The following is a 19,518-nucleotide window of genomic DNA, read 5'->3' as shown; positions in this document are numbered from 1 at the left end:
CCGCGGTCCAAACGACACTGAAAAATAAAGGACCGTCCGTGAGCGCTCGGCCTTTCAGCAGATCCATAAGAGAAAGTACACGCTCCCTCCGTCCTTGTCTGGCTCAAGGATAATATTATTATTATCTCTTGACTCCTCACCCTGTTGTCCGGCCTGCCTAGCATACGCCAACGAGATATCTCACTCTACATGTTTTCTCGATGTTTGATGGTTTGTCTCTTCATCTCTATTGACCCTAGCATGACAAACATTTTTTCTCGCGTAGATCTATAATCGAAATAACACATTTTATAGAGTTTTGTCGAGATTTTGACATTATGATATCTCGAGAGTGAGATATCTCGTTGGCGTATGCTAGGCATAAGGCAGGCTGACCGCACGACAAACCGAAATATATTTTCCGCTTTTCCTCAGCGTGAAATAACAGATCCTCTCTGCGATGTTCTGTGGCCGGCGCGGCGTCCGGCGTTATCTTGCGGATTGTAATTCGGCTGATGACGCTAATTTACAACAGTACCTAATAAGTAGGTAATTATTATTATTATAATAATGACTTATTTCTGATGACTCTGATGACTGTGTTTCCTTTTAATAATTGAAAAAATAAAAATTACATATTTTCATACTACTCGATACAATTTAATTGGAAAGAGAACAAATTAATAATAGTTTCAAGAGAATTAAAAGTTTTTGCTGTTTTGTTTTAAAATAGAGCCTACTAGTTTATGCAAACGAATAAAATATCTTTTCTCTGCAAAATTTCCTAATTTATTAAATTCTCATATCGTGATATGAGTATTTTGTTTCCAAGCTGCTCCATTAAATTTTATTTAATATACATAATTTATATAAGCTATACTTATAATAAAATCGTAGAGGTAAAATTTTTGTACATTGAAAATAAACTTGAAAAAACGAGACAGGGGGATTTCAGAAGAGTAATAGAACACATTATAACTGTTTTTTAAATTTTTGTTTCTCTGTCTGTTTGTCTGTTTATCTGTTTGTCTGTTTGTACAGGCTAATCTATGAATCCGCTGGACCGATTTCAATGAAATTTGGCATGATGATTCCTTACATCCCTGGTCAACATCTTAGATACTTTTTTTAACCGACTTTAAAAAAAGGAGGATCGTTAATGTTTACTTTGATGTTTGTGGTCAGATTTTCAAAATATTTTTTTTGTTGTATAGATTGCCCGAATCCGATACCATGTTTACAATAAAATCGGTCAAGTGCGAGTCGGACTCGCGCACGAAGGGTTCCGTACCGTTATAGAGAAAAAATAGGCCAAAAGTTTTGTTGTCCCTCGGGCTCCCTGAGATCATATCAAAGGGTTTTCGTGGTTGGATACCGCTGTCGATACTGGTGACACAGGAGATACAGTGGTGGGAATGTGTGGTGGCCGGTGGGACAACGCCCATAAAGAAATGACATTGTGAGTAAGTCATTAAACAACTTCAAGCGTTATTTTGTTCTGGTTTAATTGTAGGTTATGAATCTGAGAATAAGAGGTAGGTTAAAGAGAGATAGATGGCCTACATTAAATCCCGTCTTCTGAAGTCTATCCTGTATCTCCGTCACATGTTCCTTTCCTCTGTCGTGTAGTCCCCATCCCCTGTCCACGCCAAGCGGTCTTCGAAGAAAGGATTTTTCAAAACGATAAGTATTTGAGGTTCAAGTTTCCTGGGTCTTTGATGTAATTTAAAAATATCGTGTGTAATGTTAGATCCAAATGAAATAGTCGTAGATGGGTGTTCAATTTTCTAAATCTCGATTTTAATAACATGCATTCACGCGGACGAAGTTGCGGGCAACAGCTAGTTCATCATAAAATTCATAACCTAAGGGTTTATTACAAATATTATGTAGCATTTAGAATATGTACCATGAGCCATCGTGGAAATTGACTTCTCTGATAACACATACTACATAGTTGTAGCACAATAGGCAGCTGATCACCGAACTAACAGCAATGTATATTGGTGGTGGTTGTAGCATTTAGGATTTATATGTTAAAGATAGTGTACTCAATTTTTCATATTAACAAAATATTAAGAGTCACCATTGACGACTGAGGAATTATGAGATACTACGTGAGTCCGTTGCGCTGAAAATAGCTTATCGCGCGTGAACCGTACATTTTTCCGGATTAAAAGTATCCAGTGACATTTCCCGGGACTCAATTTCTCAAACGATCTCGGAACCAAATTTTATCAAAATCGTTTCAGCGGTATAATCGTGTAGAGGAAACAGACAGACAGAAAGACACAAACTTTCGCGTTTTTATGTTAGTATGGATTCTATCTCGAAATCTAGTAAAACGCGATTCGACGCTTTTGTCATATTGCTATACTGTGACGCTACGTTGAGTGGGAAGATCCTATTCGCATTTTGATGCACGTCGTTCGCGTTATGGCGGCTCTCGACATAGGCGAACGCGTTGGCCAACGCGTCTGCAGACGCGTTGGCCCAATGTGTAGAACGGGCGTTCGCGCGTTGGCCGTAGGTATTTAGACGTTGGCCAACGCGCGAACGCCCGTTCTACACATTGGGCCAACGCGTCTGCAGACGCGTTGGCCAACGCGTTCGCCTATGTCGAGAGCCGCCATTAGCTGGCGAAAATGGACATCATATGGTCCTGCGCTTTCCCTCGTTAATGACGCATTAACTTTATATTACACGTTGATGTAACTTCCTAGATTCACGGGGTGAATTTTATACAGGGTGTAACAAAACTAAGTGATAATATTTTCAACGCTGCTACTTTCACAGTGAACACTGAACACTGAAGAATATAAGGGACACATACAAACTCTAAAGTATTATCACTAGACATCGGATTATATGCATTTGCATATTTGCTACAAATGCATATAATGGCACTTTTTAGGTGATAGTGCATATTTTGGCTATTTTCCGTTGATAGTGCATATTTCGGTTAGTTTTATGCCCTCGTAGTCTCCCAACTAGCTATCATGCCGCACACCAAGGCCACAAAACAGAGGTACGATAGATCAAAACACTTCAAATCGTCGTATCCTACGAATAAGGGCGCCCTGGTCACTATGGCTTTTTATTTTTATTGCAAAATCGAAATCGGCAGCTCATTATCTATAACCTTCAGTGTAAAAAATAGTAAAATGTTATAGATCATGAGCTGCCGATTTCGATTTTGCAATAAAAATAAAAAGCATTTTTTAAAACTTTTAAAAAATGCCACATTTGTTAGCTCTTAAATTCCCCGGCGAAAAAAGCAACAAAGGCTTCAGTGACCGTTTTCTTGGAGTGCGTGAAAGGACGCGCGGGGCGGGGACGAGGCGCTCGCGCCATCACGCCCTTACTCCGCGAACTCGCGTATGCGTCATTGCACTGTATTTCGTTTAAATTACCCGCAAAAGGGTGTGTTAAACACACAGTAAGTATAAAAAATGTTTTACATTCTTAAAAAGTAATTACCTAGAAAAACGACACTATTGCGTCTGTGGCCTTTTTCCACGGAATCGTCTCTTAGTACTAGTACTAGGGAATCGTTTGCCCTAATGGCTTTTGTTGCCTTTTTCTATGTACGAAATTTATTTTTTTAATTTTTCTTTAGTTGAACAGTTATTATTGGAAAAATTATTACATGAATTTGCCTTTTATATACTAACCATTTCGAAAAGTATATAATTGAAAGTATATAATGTTTTGTTTTAATTTTGTTAAAAAGCCGCAGTGAACTTTGTGGCTTTTTCCGCCGTATAGAAAAATAGTTAGAGGTAGTGTGCTACAAGAATATTTAAATATAAAATAATATTCCACAATATAATTTGAGTTTTTTTTGTATTTTTAGGTTCTAGAAAACGAAAACACTCCCCGGTGCCTGAAAGAAAAGTTTCTTTTTTATAAAAAATTAGGAAAAGAGCTTTTGGTGTATCGAGAGTGAGTGTAACAAAACTTTTTTTTGTTACTATTAATTTTTTTGGTTTATTGGACGAACTGTGAGTAACTGAACGTACCCAAAATTTTGAGTACATCTCTTGAGCTGTGCTGATGATGTATCATCGGTCATCACACTCTTGCAAAAGGACACGAGGGATGTCGTATATCGTCTCATAAAAGAATTTGATTTAGAATACAAAATATTAGCGTTATCATCCTAAGCTGATGTTGAAGTAGAATAAGCACCGCTCCATCATATTGTAACTACTCATAAGCTAAACCAAGAGCCAGAAACAGCCGGAGATTTCTTTTACCTATAATCATTATGCTATACTCATACTTTCCCATTTATACTTAAAGTATAAATGAGAAAATATGTTTGTTTGTAATTCCTTCACGCCCTAGCAAAGCAACTAATCGACATGATTTTTAGCACATACTAAGTCGAAAGAATGAAGAGTAACAAAAGCTACTTTTGGTTTTGGAAAAATATAATGTTCCTAAAATACTCGTGTTTTAAATCCGGGGGCAAAAGCTAGCTGGGGGCAAAAGGGTAACTCATATAGAGGTAAGAACGGCAACCAACTATTATAGAGCTTTGGTCGCGGATATTTTAGGAGGTAACCAGTTTTGAAAGTCTACCGATATAAATTTAAGGTATTTTTTTTCCTCTCTCCCACTTTCTCTCTCGAATCTCGTCTCCCACTGACGGACCCTAATGACAGTTGCTGACTATTGCCAGACAACTTATGCCAGTTACTTCTCACTGCCATACCACCTTAAAGTGTAATACTTTTGGCATTTTAGGGAGTAATTAAGGGTGTCTGAGATGAGATTCCTACATTTCCGAAAGAAGTAAGAAAAAAAAGCGCTTTACATTGTATCGAAGGCTAGGTAGACCTTCAAAACTGGATACCTTCTAAACGCGATCGAAATTCTATAGTTGCTGTTTGTTCATACAGGAAAACTTTCAGCTTTTATAAAATGACAAAAATCTGTCTATCGCTGGCTCTTGGATAATCTAATTGTCATAAAAGTTAACCAATATTATAATAGTAAGAGAAACTAGTCGTTAGTTATAATGTTATTTGGTAATTTAAAATAACTGGCATAAAACTGTAAAGTCTTATCATGTTATATTTTTTATTTTTACAAGTTGAAGGAAACCAATAGTTATTGTGATTGCTTGAAAGCAATCACAATAACTATTGGCTCTCAACCCTGAAGGGTTGATATTATAAAACGTTCCGAATTAATATTATAAAACGTTCCATATTATTAATTTAATGTATGTTTTTTTCCATATGCCTATTTATATTGTTTTTTTTTGGTTTACGTACCCAAAGGGTAAAGACGGGACCCTATTAATAACACTTCGATGTCTGTCTATCCGTCCGTCTGTCTCCAGGCTCTATCTCAAGAACTTTTCACAGATTGAGTATATCTTCTGCCACTATAACAATAAATACTGAAAAAATTTTAAATTAAATATTTAAGTGGGCTCCCATACAACAAACGTGATTTATTTTTTTTGCTCCATGTAATAATAGCAACAGGTGAGCTTTTAAAATGTTCCGTTGTATTTAGGTATAGTACTTTAATACTATACCTAAATACAAGTAGTAGTACTTTAATAATAATTGACGGCAAAATTAAAATAAATTAAAAAATTACGGGGGGCTCTCATACAAAAAACACAAATTTTTGGCTATTTTTACTGTATAATGGTACGGAACCCTTCGTGCGCGAGTACAACTCGCACTTGGCCGATTTTTCAATGTGGTTTTAAAAAGGAAATTCTTTGATAATGATCACTAAAAAGACACAAATGCTCTTAAGACCCCGTTGAATCCGCACAAAAATGGCATAACGTTGCTTGTGTCTGATGAGACTTATTTTACTCCGCCGAAAAAGGAAATAAGGGACAAATCTACCCGAAATATCAAATTAAACGTCTCATTCAAAATTTCATAGCAACCGCTACGTAGTTATGCGATAATTTCATAATTAATTTCTAAAAGTTGTCTCACAATATTTTGAAATAAACACAAAAAACCTTCTCCTGTAAAGTAGGGTTTTTGCAACAGCGCCCTTATTCGTAGGATACGATGAAATATGTGGCTCCATTCCCGTTTAAAGAATGCAATACACCCGATAGGCGATAGACTACAAAATCTTCCTAGAAACAAAATTTTTCTTTGTAGTTGGCAAAATAAGTAAACATTTTGAATAAAGTTAACGATTTAATAAACTTCCATGGGCATTAAGATTAAAATCGGAAAGTCTTGGTAGAAAATTATTATTAGTGCTGTATAAGAAATGAAAAATCCTGGATTCGATGAAATAATAAAATTGACGCTTTTATTAACGGCACCACCGGAAATCTCTTAAAAAAATAATAAATGTCCTGTTCCGGGACTCAAGGTATCTTCATACCCAGCATAACCGGTTCAGCGGTTTGGGCGTGAAGAGGTAACAGACAGACACATTCGCATTTATAATATTAAGTATGAAAGTATGGATGTAAAGTGCTTCTAAGAGCCTGGCTGGACTATATTATGTACATATTATATATACGTGCCGGAAACCCGGTTTGCGAGAAAATTCAGCGCTTTAAAGAAGAACTCTACGCTAATACTCCGAAGCTAACAATTGAGAAGTATTATTGTAGAGATAGAGGTATCTACTCAACAAGCCTTAAGATAGAGGTATCTATACTCAACAAGCCTCAGCAATTAGCTTCATGAGCTAAATGTCCAGCGTAGTGTCCAGCAACTTCCGAAATCAACTTGCTAATGCGCTAGGGGTATAACGATTAGCTGCTATAGCACTTTTCAAGGCATCTGTCTATTATCACTTTTAAATAACGTCCTGCCCGACATTTCATTTTTCTATTTGCCTCATTATACACAGAATAATACATTTATAATCTATGCAATAAAATATCGCGTCTCCGTCAGCGATTACAACGATTTACGATACGCATTGTGTCTGAGGTTTATTACGAGACAGCGGCAGCGGCGAGCTACATAAAAACTTTTATTCTTCCCCCTTCGCGCTCTAAAAATGTGGGATCATTAAAAAAAGAATAAGAAGCATTTGACATTTTATCTTTTTTTTAATGTCGCGAGAGATTATTTGCCAACGTAAAGTTTGTAATTATTGTTTCATCAATTTTATTGGACATTTTATTGTTTGCTTTTACAACTGGCTTAGAAAATGACGTCGCTCTCGGCTCTTGTAGTCTTGTAGAAGTGGGGACTGGGGACAAGACAGTCATTAGATTTGAATACCAAAGCTTTGTAATTACAAATTTGTGACTATAGCTTGCAATTTACATGTAACTAATTGTGTACTTAATTACGTATAAACTGCCGCACTCAGAAACATCTATGATTTAATTATAATTAACCTTCAATTTAATTAAGAGTTTGACAGATAATGTGATAATCTAAGTTCCATCAATCGGAAGTCCCAACTCCTAACCACCGTACTCAGAGACGAACATTAATTACTTAATTAAATTAAAATGTTGACATAAGCCATGGGGCTTACGTCATTTTCATTTAATTTAAGTATAGTGAGTGTGGCAAAGCGCGCCACCCCGACAAGTACGCCATTTAACTATAATAATTATTCTATACTGCTGATAGGAAATCCATTTGAAATCCCCAATCAAAGTATGAAATTATAAGTATATTATAGCGCACTTGCCAAGGTGGCGCGCTTTGCTACACTTACTAAAATAATCTCTGAGTACGGCGCGGCGGTTAGAGTTGGGACTTCCGATTGATGGAACTTATGTAATACTTGGTACTACTAATATGTATTCTGTGGTAATACTTAACTATTATTTTGACGACCTCTGCAGTGGCTCAGTGGTTGAAACGGGGGTTGCAGGCTCGAATCTCGCCGCACCGACGGAACAAAAGTTTGTCCAGATATTATAATATTATTTCCACATGCTATTACTGTATGATAATAATTTTTTCCTTATCGCACATGGCTTAAAATAAGAAATCCTAGTTACTACACCTGCGTATCTACTAGAGGATTATGAATATGATTTAATAGTGTAGAAGTTTTCATACTGGTCTAATTCTCGGGGCTTTTTTATGAAACACAAGAGCCAGCGACAGCCCGACTTTCTTCATTTTTAACCCTTTAGCCGCCAAAGTCGGAATAATCCGACAAATATTTTACCAGTAGGTACCACTACTCGGTTAATCGGTTTTTTTTGTTTGATAGCACCTACGAATAATAAAAACTAAGGAATCGTAACTCCCATACTATTACCGTTTTAAAAGTTGAAAGTTTGCCTTAGTAAAAATTCTCATGTCATATAACTTTTTCGATATATTGTGTCAGAAAAAGACAAGCATTATGCTTATTCAAAGATCTCTAACTCCATGCCAAATTTCAGCAGAGTCGTTTCAGCGGTTTGGGCGTGAAGAGGTAACAGACAGACAGACAGATAAATAGACAGACACACTTTAGCATAATTATAATAATATTAGTACCTATGGATAATTCTGTAACCTCTGTATAAACGTAGTATTACACATTTTATACTCATTATGTAAGGGGGTAGAGTTCCGTGGTCTAGGTCAACGCCTCCGTGGTCTAGTGGTATAGAGCGCGGCCCTTAACTCGGAGGTCGTGGGTGCGATTCCCGCGTTGGAAACATGTTATGTCCAAGTTTGGTTAGGACAATGCAGGCTGATCACCTGATCGTCCGACAAGTAAGATGATCCATGCGTCGGATGGGCATGTAAGTCGGTCCTGCGCCTGATCTCTCGCCAGTCGTGTCGGTCGTCCGTCCCACTGTGTTATGAGAGTAAAGGAATAGAGAGTGCTCTTGTGTGCTGCGCACATACTTGGACACTATAAATTACTACAGCGTAGCTGGCCTGGTTTCAATGAAACCGGCCACCGTCACCGAAACCAGTGTGGGAGCTATTATTATTAGAGTTCCGTATAAGCGAGTCGTATCACTATTGCACGTCAAAATACAGCGTCACAAGTTTGCCATAGAGCTAACTTTAGGTTCTAAGAAACGATAGATTATGATGCGGGCGGTAAATCCTTGGCGGGATTTGCGCTAAAACAGCGGGAGAGCTAAAAGGGAAAGCGTGTTTGTTTACGCTAGTGACGATAAGTGACTGGCGTCTCTATCGATTCGCCCATTACGCCAATAACGTCCAGCCTACGCACTACGTCGAGCGATGGGTATATTTTAATCACAATAGATAGAAATAGTTTTCCGATTTCAACAGACTTTTGAATGATGACGTGGTGGCTTGCTTAGCAGGTTCGATTCCCGAGCTTTTCCCGTAGTGAGGGTTGATTCGAGCTACTATCCGAATATACTTAATAATTATAATATAATTAGGTAAGTATGTATTTTAAATAATTATTGATGATGATGATGATGATTAATTTGTTTCAATAGCTTTGTCCAGTTTCTTTTACTGTTTGTCAAGGACATGCCTCACGTTCGCTGTTGACTGCGCTATAAATAGCAGTCAACAGCGAACGTGAGGCATGCCAGCGAATCGCGACGCATGCCCTCTGACCATATCCAAAAAACAAAAATGACAATGTTGAATGTTTTCTATGAGAGGCCGACCCATCCTCTCATAGAAAACAAGAAATGGAAACGGTGTAAGCGACAAAATGGTTTTTGTCGCGTTATTTAACACTGCAGTGGACTACCATGGTAGATCAGGGTCACTTTTTCAGCGATATTTTTTCAGTAAAGCTCGCTAGAAACCTGCCATTCCAAGTAATCCTCGTTTGATAAATTTGACAAAACCTCAGTACCTCCTGTAATCTTATAGTCAATGGAAATTATATATATTTAACATCAAAAACGCTGGACTACCAAAGTAGTCCGCGCGAGTGTACCAATGTGTACTAAATTCAACCATGTATGTTTTTTTTTAATTATTGATTTATAACGTTTTTATTGTTTGTGATTGCATATTTTATGCATTCACACTAAAATGCATTTATGATAATTTGATTACAAACACTAAAACTAAATTTTTTAATAAGATATAGGTAGTGACCTGTACAGATTGACGTCGTAACCATATTATGCCTGACCAGAAACATAGGAAATCTCACTAAATTGCAAAAATATAATTCAAAAATTATTATAAAGAGACTTATTATTTAACTAGTGTTAAGTATTTAATTAATCAATAAATAAACTATTTTGTAGTTTTCACAATGAAAATTTAGCGCCATCAGTGCCGGTTGTCTAATTTCCTCGTCAGGCTTTTGATGTGAACTTTGAAATGGAAAATTGTGATCTATGTTCGCTGCTGTAACAAAATAAGGCGCTATGGTTGTTGCAACTAGGTACGTAAAATGGGTTTTTTAAAACACGTTTTTTGTAAAGGAAATGTCATTATTTAAGTATAAAATAAGTAGGTACCGTTTTAAAATTGAGAAAATTTCCTATAAGTACGCAAAGGTATATCAGTACACAATTTGAAAAATTCTGCTCGATAGAAAAAAAAAGAAGACAAAAACATCTCAAGGATGACTGTTATAACTTATAACGCTGTTTTTCATAATTAAATCATTTTATGGCTAAATTACACTTTTTAGAAAAACAAAAAATGTAGTAAGTATATTATGTGTCGTAACCTAACGTAAACGATTTGATATATTTGATTTGTGTAATACTAAAAACAAAAGGTTTTTACTCCTACTTTCTATTATCAAGGCACGCGGCGAGCGTGTAACAGCCACTGTACAAGGCGCGCTGATATGAATGTTACGTCAATATTCGTACTGACAGACATCGACCTGCTTATTTTAGGGACTACTGGGCCTTAAATAGAATTCCTTGAATATAAAGGGCCCCGAAGACGATCAAACGGTTTGACTCAAACACGTAAATTTTGGTTTGACTCAAACCGATTTGATCGTTTACAAAGCTAGTTTGAACGGTTTGTCAAACATTTACGTGTTTGAAGCTTGTTTGATGAAATTTCATATTTTCGTTGTGTTTGACGCGCCGTTTGATCGTGTTCCGATGCGTTTGATCAAACCCGCTTAGTTTAGTGCTGGATTATGAAGAAGAAAAAAAAGAAGCTGTAGTTACTAGCACTTTCTGTAGATGTCCGTGGGTAAAACGATATTATCTTAGTCGATAGGCCATACCATTAATTTGGACCCAAGTCGTTTTCTTTTTTTTTTTTCTCTTCTGACGCAGGACATTAACGTTATAAACTTAAGATAAGAAAATCGCGATCCTCGTTCTAGAATCTAGACTCTAGAGTCTAGACTCTAGAGCATCTTCTGCATCACAAGACGTGTACTCGACAGCGCGTATTGAATGAAACTTTGCAGTGTCGTTTGACAAACCATTCAAACCGACATCAAACGGTTGCATCAAACACTTAGGTTCGAATCAAACCGTTTGATCGTCTTCGGGGCCCTTTAGGTCTTGCTTTATTGTTTGTACCCAATACTATTTATTACAAAAAATAAATGTCAAATAACTGTCATTTTGACATTTCACATGTGACGTTTGACGCACATCAGCTGTTAGCCGTCATGCTTCAAATAAATCAATCTCATTTGTCAAATTCAAATCTATTTTCACCGGGAAAAGTTTGCGAAAGGTTTGTTTGTTCAAGATAGCTACCTAACGTTAATTAATTTTAACATTAAAATTATTAATTATGGTTGCATTAAGTATTAATTTCCTATGTTTAACATTTGTATTTACAGCGAAGTGTGAAATATTATCGGGAACCATGTCAAAGGTGAAACTAAATCTAATCGCCGCTGCCTGCGAAAATATGGGAATTGGTATAAATGGTGACCTTCCTTGGAGACTAAAGTGAGTATTGGTTTTAGTAACATAGCTGAAATTCGAATGCTGATTCGGAATGAAAGTAAACACATACCATTCAAACGAGACGCTAACCGCGACTTCGTTATTCGAGCCTCGAGCGGCAATCGTAAATATTTTCATAACAAAAACTATTCTTTGACCTCTCCTGGGAATTACCAGATTTCAAAATACATTAATGCTCCTAAGAATACTATTTTTTAGAAATGAAATGGCATACTTTACAAGAATGACAACAAATGTTCAAGACAAAAACAAGGTTAATGCAGTTATAATGGGTCGTCGCACATGGGACTCCATTCCTCCGAAGTACAGCCCCCTACAGGACAGACTCAACATAGTCTTAACACGGAAAGTTGAGGCCATCAGAGAGAAAGTAAGTTGAACATTTCCACATTCTAAAATCAACAGCAAATGTTTAAGAATACTATACCTATACGAGTTTTATTTTTTCTGCAAAAAATCCGCGATCAGTCACATAAGTTCTAGGCCACATAGCTGCACTCAATATGAAACTAATCATCTAAATTGCAATTTGATGAGTTGACTACATAGATACTTAAATTACTGTCAATCTTGCACAAGGCCCACCACACATTCCCACCACTTCAACTCCTGTGTTGCCAGGATCAACAGTGGTAACCAACCACGAAAACCCTTTGATATGATCTCAGGGATGCCCGAGGGATAAGCTAAATCTGTCTTGGGACCCGCAACAAAATTAATCAGAAGAAATTTAGGAGTAGGATATATCCAATTTCCCTCCCTAAGCAAGGCAATCTTGCACAAGTGTTTCTCTACTACATATTCATACATTCAAAAAATCTTCTATTCTTAACTACACACTTTTAACTATTTTTTTTCTTTATAGGTCCCTGAAGGAGTAATAGTGCTTTCTGGAATAGATGAAGCTATAGAATACATAGAGGAGCATAAGAATATTGAGTCCGCGTGGGTAATAGGTGGTTCCTCTATTTATAAGGTAAAAATTTACTTGTTTTTATGACTTGCCTTGTGTAGAAAACTGTTTACCTTACATTATTAGCCTCTTAGATATTATCTAAGGAACCTGATCTCAAAGTATGACTTTAAAATTTAAGATAGCTGAAAGCCTTCAAAAATTTTAAATAATTTGATTTAGAATATTATAATTATTATCTATGTATAATAATGGTTTTCATAGTTGCTCATTAGAAATAATTTAAGATCATATCAGAAAGGTTATCAATGTGAGGTCACTTAACAAATTTAATTAACTAAGTAAATGTTTGGTTTTAGCTTGGGATGGACCATGCAAACTGTGATAAGATATACCTAACGGAAATACAAAAGACCTATGAATCTGATACATTCTTTCCTGATATTGACAAGGACAAGTTTAAATTGATCACTGAAGACAATGTTCCCACCGAACGCCAAACGGAAAACCGTATAGATTACTTTTTTAGAATCTATAAAAAAGTATGCTAGAGGCTTTTTGTAGGCATATTCCACATATGAATGGTAAAATATTAAGGCTTCCTCTAAAAATTATTTAAAGAGTAAGACTTAATATTACAACATATCTTTTTATTAGTTACCTAAGAGAGCATTTAGTAAAGTGGGTCAATTACTAAGGTAAGCACTTATTTTTGGAGAATGCAAAGCATTAATTTTTGTACAAATGCACATATCGTTAAAAATAAAACAAGTTTGTAATAATTGACTAAACTTTATTTATCTATAATGTTTTGTATAATGAACAATTTTAGTTAACTACAATCAATTGATAATATGGTTAGGGAATGTGATTTTCGAATATTTATGTGAATATATTCGAAGTCATTCCCTATTTATGGTGTATGACGTTTTGACAATATTTTATACAAATTTTGAGATTAATAGCCACAAAAATTCATTTAAAGTTTTGTAGCTATAGTGTGTGCCATAACAGGGATCTGACGCTGTTTTTCTATAGAAAAGACTTATCATATGAAAAACACTGTTACTCTGATATTATTGCATTGGAAACATGATCATTGATGCCACTGAATAAATTATTTAATTTATTTAAATTTTAAGTTTAACATTTCATAATAATTATTATTATTAATATCAGCTTTTAAACTTGGGGCCCAAATCCTATGCTTTTTTAAACGACTTCCATAATAGGAGGCAGTTATACAACTAAATAAATATGTTAAAACTTTTAAATTTGAAACGTAGTCTTAATAATAGTAGTTTATACAAACCAGAACTTTTTATCTTGAGTTAGGCCTTAGCCTCGAAATCAGCGGTTAGCGGGGCGGTAGCGGGCTAGCGGCGGCGGCGCGGGAGCGGCGCTTTCTAAATTCTAATGCTGGCACTTCATATGACTATTTGTATTTGCGTATTTGATGTATTCGCCAACCAATAACCATGTGTAGACGGTATTTTTGACAAAGTGTTGGCCGTATTTGCCTATTTGATAAATATGACCAAATACACCTTTGTCGGTTTTTGACGCACATCAAAAGAGTCAAATAGGTAAGTACACAGTGCACCGGTTTATTTGTGTACTGTACACAAATAAACCGGTGATGTCAACTTGACAAGAGACGGTATATTTTCAAATTTCAGGTGATTTTCAGCAAATTTTCAATCATTTTCAGTGTTATTATGAGCGGAAAACAAGATTTTGTATACTTTTTGGAGATTAGTGGCCCAATTTTTTGTAATAAGTCTATAACTGACATCCGGCATTGTATTAGTGAACACAACGGTTTTTGACACTTTAGACATTATCTTAGTATATATTATATTAGTTCGATATCAGTTTCGGGAGTAAGGCCCCTGGTGCCTTACTCCCGAAACTGATATCGATTTCGATTTTCGATTTCAACGGTTTTTTTGACATTTTTTAGATGTCTAAAGTGTCAAAAAACCGTTGAAATCGATATCAGTTTCGGGAGTAAGGCACCAGATTTAAAAATTCTGAATCGAATGTTTGTAAGTTTGCTATTTGACGGCCATGTGGAAGGTCGTATTTGCCTTTATTTGCTTGTTTGCGTATTCGTCAATAATGTTGCCAAATATAACAAATAGCCAATAACAAATACAAATAGCCATGTGAAGTGCCAGCATTATGTATAGATTTATATGAAACTGACCTCGAAAGCAGCAGGGCGGCCGGCGGTGTACCAAACGGCCCGCTGCCCGTAAAATTCGAGGCTAAGGCCTTAGCGTAAAAAAAGTGTAAAATAACTTAATTAGAATATAATATTACATAATAATAATTTCGTAATTTCAGATTTCAGACGTTGCATCTTCTGAATTCACTAAACCTTTGTCCTCGATTCCCTCTCTCTTCACTCTCTCTAAGTCCTGGGCCTCCTTCAGGGAGTCGGGCAGTTTCTGCTTGCTGGTCTCAGGCAGGGTTAACACCAGGAAACCAGATATGGTCGCCATCGCACCGAAGAACAGCGTTGGCAACGAGTCGTAGTATTTGGACTGAAAATATAAGATAGAAATAAGATAATTAGAAGTTTAAAAGTTTAAACAAAAACGTATTAAAAATTAAGGAGTATTTATAGAAGAAATGAGAGACTTACAGAAATTCAAGATCAATAATAAATTAAAAGCTAAAGATACCCCCAAATTGTCAAGCAATGAGATATAATGATCATGAATGGTGATTGATAACACTCATGACAGCTTTCAACATCGGTTAATCCGTCTGACCTATCACGCCATGGACAAACAGATATATAACCACATTTAAATTATAACAACTATTTGCCTTTTTGACGGTTAAAATATTTCCTTACCAGTAATGGCGTCTGTGGCGCAATAACAGACCCTATTCTTCCGATAGTTGAGCAGAGCCCCAGCATGGTGGTGCGGTAGTTGGTCGGGAACACCTCCGCCGCGAATATGTACAGGGAGTTGTAAGCGAGGGTTATGAAGAACTTCCCACCCAGGTAGAAACCCATGGACCAGCAGCCGCCAGCTGAAAATACAAACATAAATTAGTAAACTATTATAGTCGAGCTAAGCGAGCTTATGTTGATGTTAATTAATTATGGCTAAGAACTTTAAGACATAAGACTGCCTTAATAGCCCTTCCTGTTGGCTTCACCGTAGTTGGGTAAACATGAAAAATCGCCCAGAAAAAGGGTTCAAGGTTACACAGTTAATATTTACCTGGTAAAAATCCATAGCTGATGAGAATAATTCCTGACATGATAAACGCGCTAACGATAACCCGTTTCCTGCCGAACCTGTCCAGCAGAAAGAACTTGCAGATGTTCGCCGGCGCCTCGATCAGTAGCACGATGATATAATTCATGTAGCTGTTCCCAGCCAGCTCTATAGCGTTAATGGACAGACCGAAGTAGCCCAAAGTCGAGGAGATCCAGAGAAACGCGCACGTCATCAGCCTCTTCCAGATCATTTTCGACATAAACAACTGTTTTATAGCGGTGCGGTTGAACTGTTTCGCGTCCAATTTCTCGGCGTCCCTCTGTCTCCGGGCGTGCTCTTGAACTTGCTCGTAATGGTATTCTGGTATAGTGACGTTGTTGATCCTTTCGCATCTCTTCAATGTCTCCACACCTTTGGTGTAGTGACCTTTGCTGAAGAGCCATCGGAAGCTCTCGGTTAGCAGCCATAGGTACGAAAGAACGAGGATACCTGGAGTGTAAATCACGAAAAGAAGAGCCCGCCAGCTTTGTAACCACCAGTAAAGCAGAGTGACCGTGATTCCTCCGAGAATGTAGAATGTATCAAACAGAAGACTGACGAATACTCTTCCTTCAGGTCTTACTAATTCCAACGCTGAAATGGCAGAAAAGGAATTTAGTTCAGTACATAAAAGATATTACAGAACATGCCAGTAAGGCCCACTTACGCAGATCTGGGATAAAGTTAACCCCGGATTAAACGTTATCTCTTTCGTAAAATATATGAAGAATGTAAGAAACAACACACTATTTAACCCGTTATTTACTCTAAGCTGGATCTGCGCAAGTGGACCTAAGGAAGATAGACTGTGTAAGGATAAGTGTTTCCTTGATAAGAGTGTCTGAAGCCGCAGGGGGAAAATCGATCTGTTTACAGCGGCGAAGTCCTGACTTCTGATACTTAATTAACATTTAGTCGGTCGAGTTGTTTCTCATTGAATTTTTGCGAATCAAAAGTCAACCCACAGTCACCCATATAAACACGCAAATCGCCTCTTCAATGGAATTTTAAGACATGCGTTATATATCTACGGCATTAACCATCAGATGATCAGATCCTTTTGTATTAAGTATTCCAAATTGATGATGTAAACGATGGTCATGCGCGATCAACATAATGCGTTAACCTCTCATCTCCCGCACGTAATAGGATAACAAAGTGAAGCAGGAAGTGTCACTTGACGCTATTGCCGGCCACATTGATTGTGGACGCGCACCGTAGTTCTTGAAGCTTTAATTTCTTTTCCTCTTAAGGATCTTGCTCAATTTGCTGGCAATTTAGATACATTTTGCATAGCATTACTTGTGTACTAGTCAATCGTCTGAAATGATTCGTCTCGTTTAGATCTAGAGCCAATGTCATTGAAAAATGGGATTATTTGCCAATGCTTAAAGTTCAAGCCGCAATGATTCTCTTAGGGCCTTTCCACGCGACGTACTTTTTGCGCACTGACGACGCGCGTTTCTGGTGCACTCTTCTGCGTGTTTTGAGTTTTCTACGCGTTTTGGCAGATATAAAGTTTAATTCATCAAGCCCCATACGGTCACCGGTGAGTGGTGACCGAGACACAATAGTAATTCTATTGTGTCTCGTTTTTCCAAAATCGACGGGTTAAAACGTGTCGGTTTCCTTCCGTTTGCTGAGCTTTCAACTTGCGTTTGTATCGATACAAACGAGCGTAAAAAACGTCGTTTGGAAGGGCCCTTATATGTAATCAGAAAAACGTCGGCAGAACCAAAAAGTTTATGAGTTATTTTTGTATTGAATTTTAAGGTTGTCCCTTCTATAGTTAGCAATAAAGTTTTAGACACTCACCCAATACAAATCCCGCAGTGTACACTCCACCACCAATAGCCGTTTCCAGGAATTCCGCAGCCATGAACATTTCATAGTTCACGGCGAACCCTCTCACAACACCAAAGACACCACTCATAACAGTCGCGAAGACGACTGCTACACGCCTTCCATACTTGTCAGATACGAATCCCGTTAGGGGTATAGAGACGAAGAAACCAGCGTTATGGACCGTGCCAACTAGGGAACGCTTCCAATCTTGGCAGCCCAAGTTAAACTGCAAATAAATAGAAGAAGAAAATGCATAAAAGTACAGTTTATGTATGTAACGTGTGAAACTTGTATCTCCAGTCTTTAGTAGTTTTTTTGATTATCATGAAGAGAGCTGGCCACCGCCTTGCAATATACGTGGGAGAGCCATGCTTCGGCACGAATGGGCCGGCTCGACCGGAGAAATACCACGTTCTCACAGAAAGCGTTCGGCGTGAAACAGCGCTTGCGCTGTGTTTCGCCAAGTGAGTGAGTTAACCGGAGGCCCAATTCCCTTCCCTTCCGATCCCTACCCTCCCCTATTACCCTATTCGCTCTTAAAAGGCCGGCAACGCACCTGCAGCTCTTCTGATGCTGCGAGTGTCCATGGGCGACGGATGTTGCTTTCCATCAGGTGACCCGTTTGCTCGTTTGCCCCCCTTATTTCATAAAAAAAATAAAAAATACGGCCGAAAAAAATCGCGTAGATTCGTCTAAGGTACTGGAGGCTCAGAGAGGTCGGAAAACGTTTTGACTCTTGATGCTTATTCTGGTAGCTGATAAAATAGCGTTCGGGCGATCTTTGCCTGAGTGCAAGGATCATTAGATCTGATTAAAATGCCTTACCTCTTTAACAATCGAATGGTTTTCGAAATACACATAGGAGTTGCATTTTACAGTCCTAGAATGATCGAACATCTGCGGCGTGCATGTGTGGTTGCTTATGCCGGATTTCAGCGGATACCGGACGCATCTTGCTGGCTTGCCGTGTATGTGTGGTGCCGTGAAATTGACGCTTGGCTCGTTGCATTCTGTTGAACATCTGTAATGTATTTTGTGTGGCTTTTAGTCATAGAAATAGAAAAATATGTCTACTGATTGGCAAGTGGCAACAAAGTTGCTATCACAAACGAAATGCCTCAAATTATACTGCCTAACCTTTTATTGACACCTCAATCCTCATTATTTGCAACTGAAATCAGTAGTTTAGGCGGCACGGTAGAAATATAGACAAACATACTGTTAAAAACATTTCCTTTACTTCGTTGTAGTCGGGTAATAGTTTGATTGATTTTGTAATGTGCAGTATTTGGAAACAAATAATCTTACCTGTAAGGAAGGTCCAACGCTTCAAAATTGTACACAGAAGAGTAAATCCCAGACAAGAGAATCGGGAACAAAATTAACACGTAATTGTACACATTCGCTCGGCCAAAGGAGCCCAGGATTCTTAGAATATCGTCCACAGTAACATCACTTTTTTCGTTAGAATCGTTAGCCATTTTTACATTTCAATTTTTTGTATTCACGTTTAAATAAAAAGCTATGTGATCGCAACTCGTGCGCACTGCGCAGTGCGCAGCGAGCAAACAGGGGTGTGAAACTCTCGTACTTCACATAACAGCGTCATCTCAAACGAGGGCCCAATTATTATCGTATCTTCATCTTCGTCTCCGCTTCTGTATTAGGCTGCGTTT

At 37.5% G+C, this 19,518-nt stretch overlaps 2 protein-coding genes across 2 annotated transcripts; one reads left to right on the top strand and one right to left on the bottom strand.

Annotated features, from left to right (window-relative positions):
• Positions 1-11,528: 11,528 nt before the first annotated feature.
• LOC121739994 (dihydrofolate reductase) lies at positions 11,529-13,498 on the top strand. The gene is made up of 5 exons (XM_042132664.1): positions 11,529-11,564; positions 11,674-11,785; positions 12,002-12,173; positions 12,669-12,779; positions 13,076-13,498. The coding sequence occupies exons 2-5, from the start codon at positions 11,700-11,702 to the stop codon at positions 13,265-13,267; spliced, it is 561 nt and encodes a 186-aa protein (XP_041988598.1). The 5' UTR covers positions 11,529-11,564; positions 11,674-11,699; the 3' UTR covers positions 13,268-13,498.
• A 1,561-nt stretch (positions 13,499-15,059) lies between these two features.
• On the bottom strand, positions 15,060-19,500 carry LOC121739992 (organic cation transporter protein-like). The gene is made up of 6 exons (XM_042132662.1): positions 19,151-19,500; positions 18,668-18,863; positions 17,813-18,068; positions 15,959-16,591; positions 15,583-15,764; positions 15,060-15,265 (listed from the first exon to the last, which is right to left on the bottom strand). Exons 1-6 carry the CDS (start codon positions 19,321-19,323, stop codon positions 15,062-15,064), a joined length of 1,644 nt encoding a protein of 547 aa, XP_041988596.1. The 5' UTR covers positions 19,324-19,500; the 3' UTR covers positions 15,060-15,061.
• Between the last annotated feature and the right edge of the window lie 18 nt (positions 19,501-19,518).

The sequence above is a fragment of the Aricia agestis genome, chromosome 2 (genome assembly GCF_905147365.1).
Source record: "Aricia agestis chromosome 2, ilAriAges1.1, whole genome shotgun sequence".
Lineage (NCBI taxonomy): Eukaryota > Metazoa > Arthropoda > Insecta > Lepidoptera > Lycaenidae > Aricia > Aricia agestis.
This window is presented reverse-complemented; position numbering and strand designations above follow the sequence as displayed.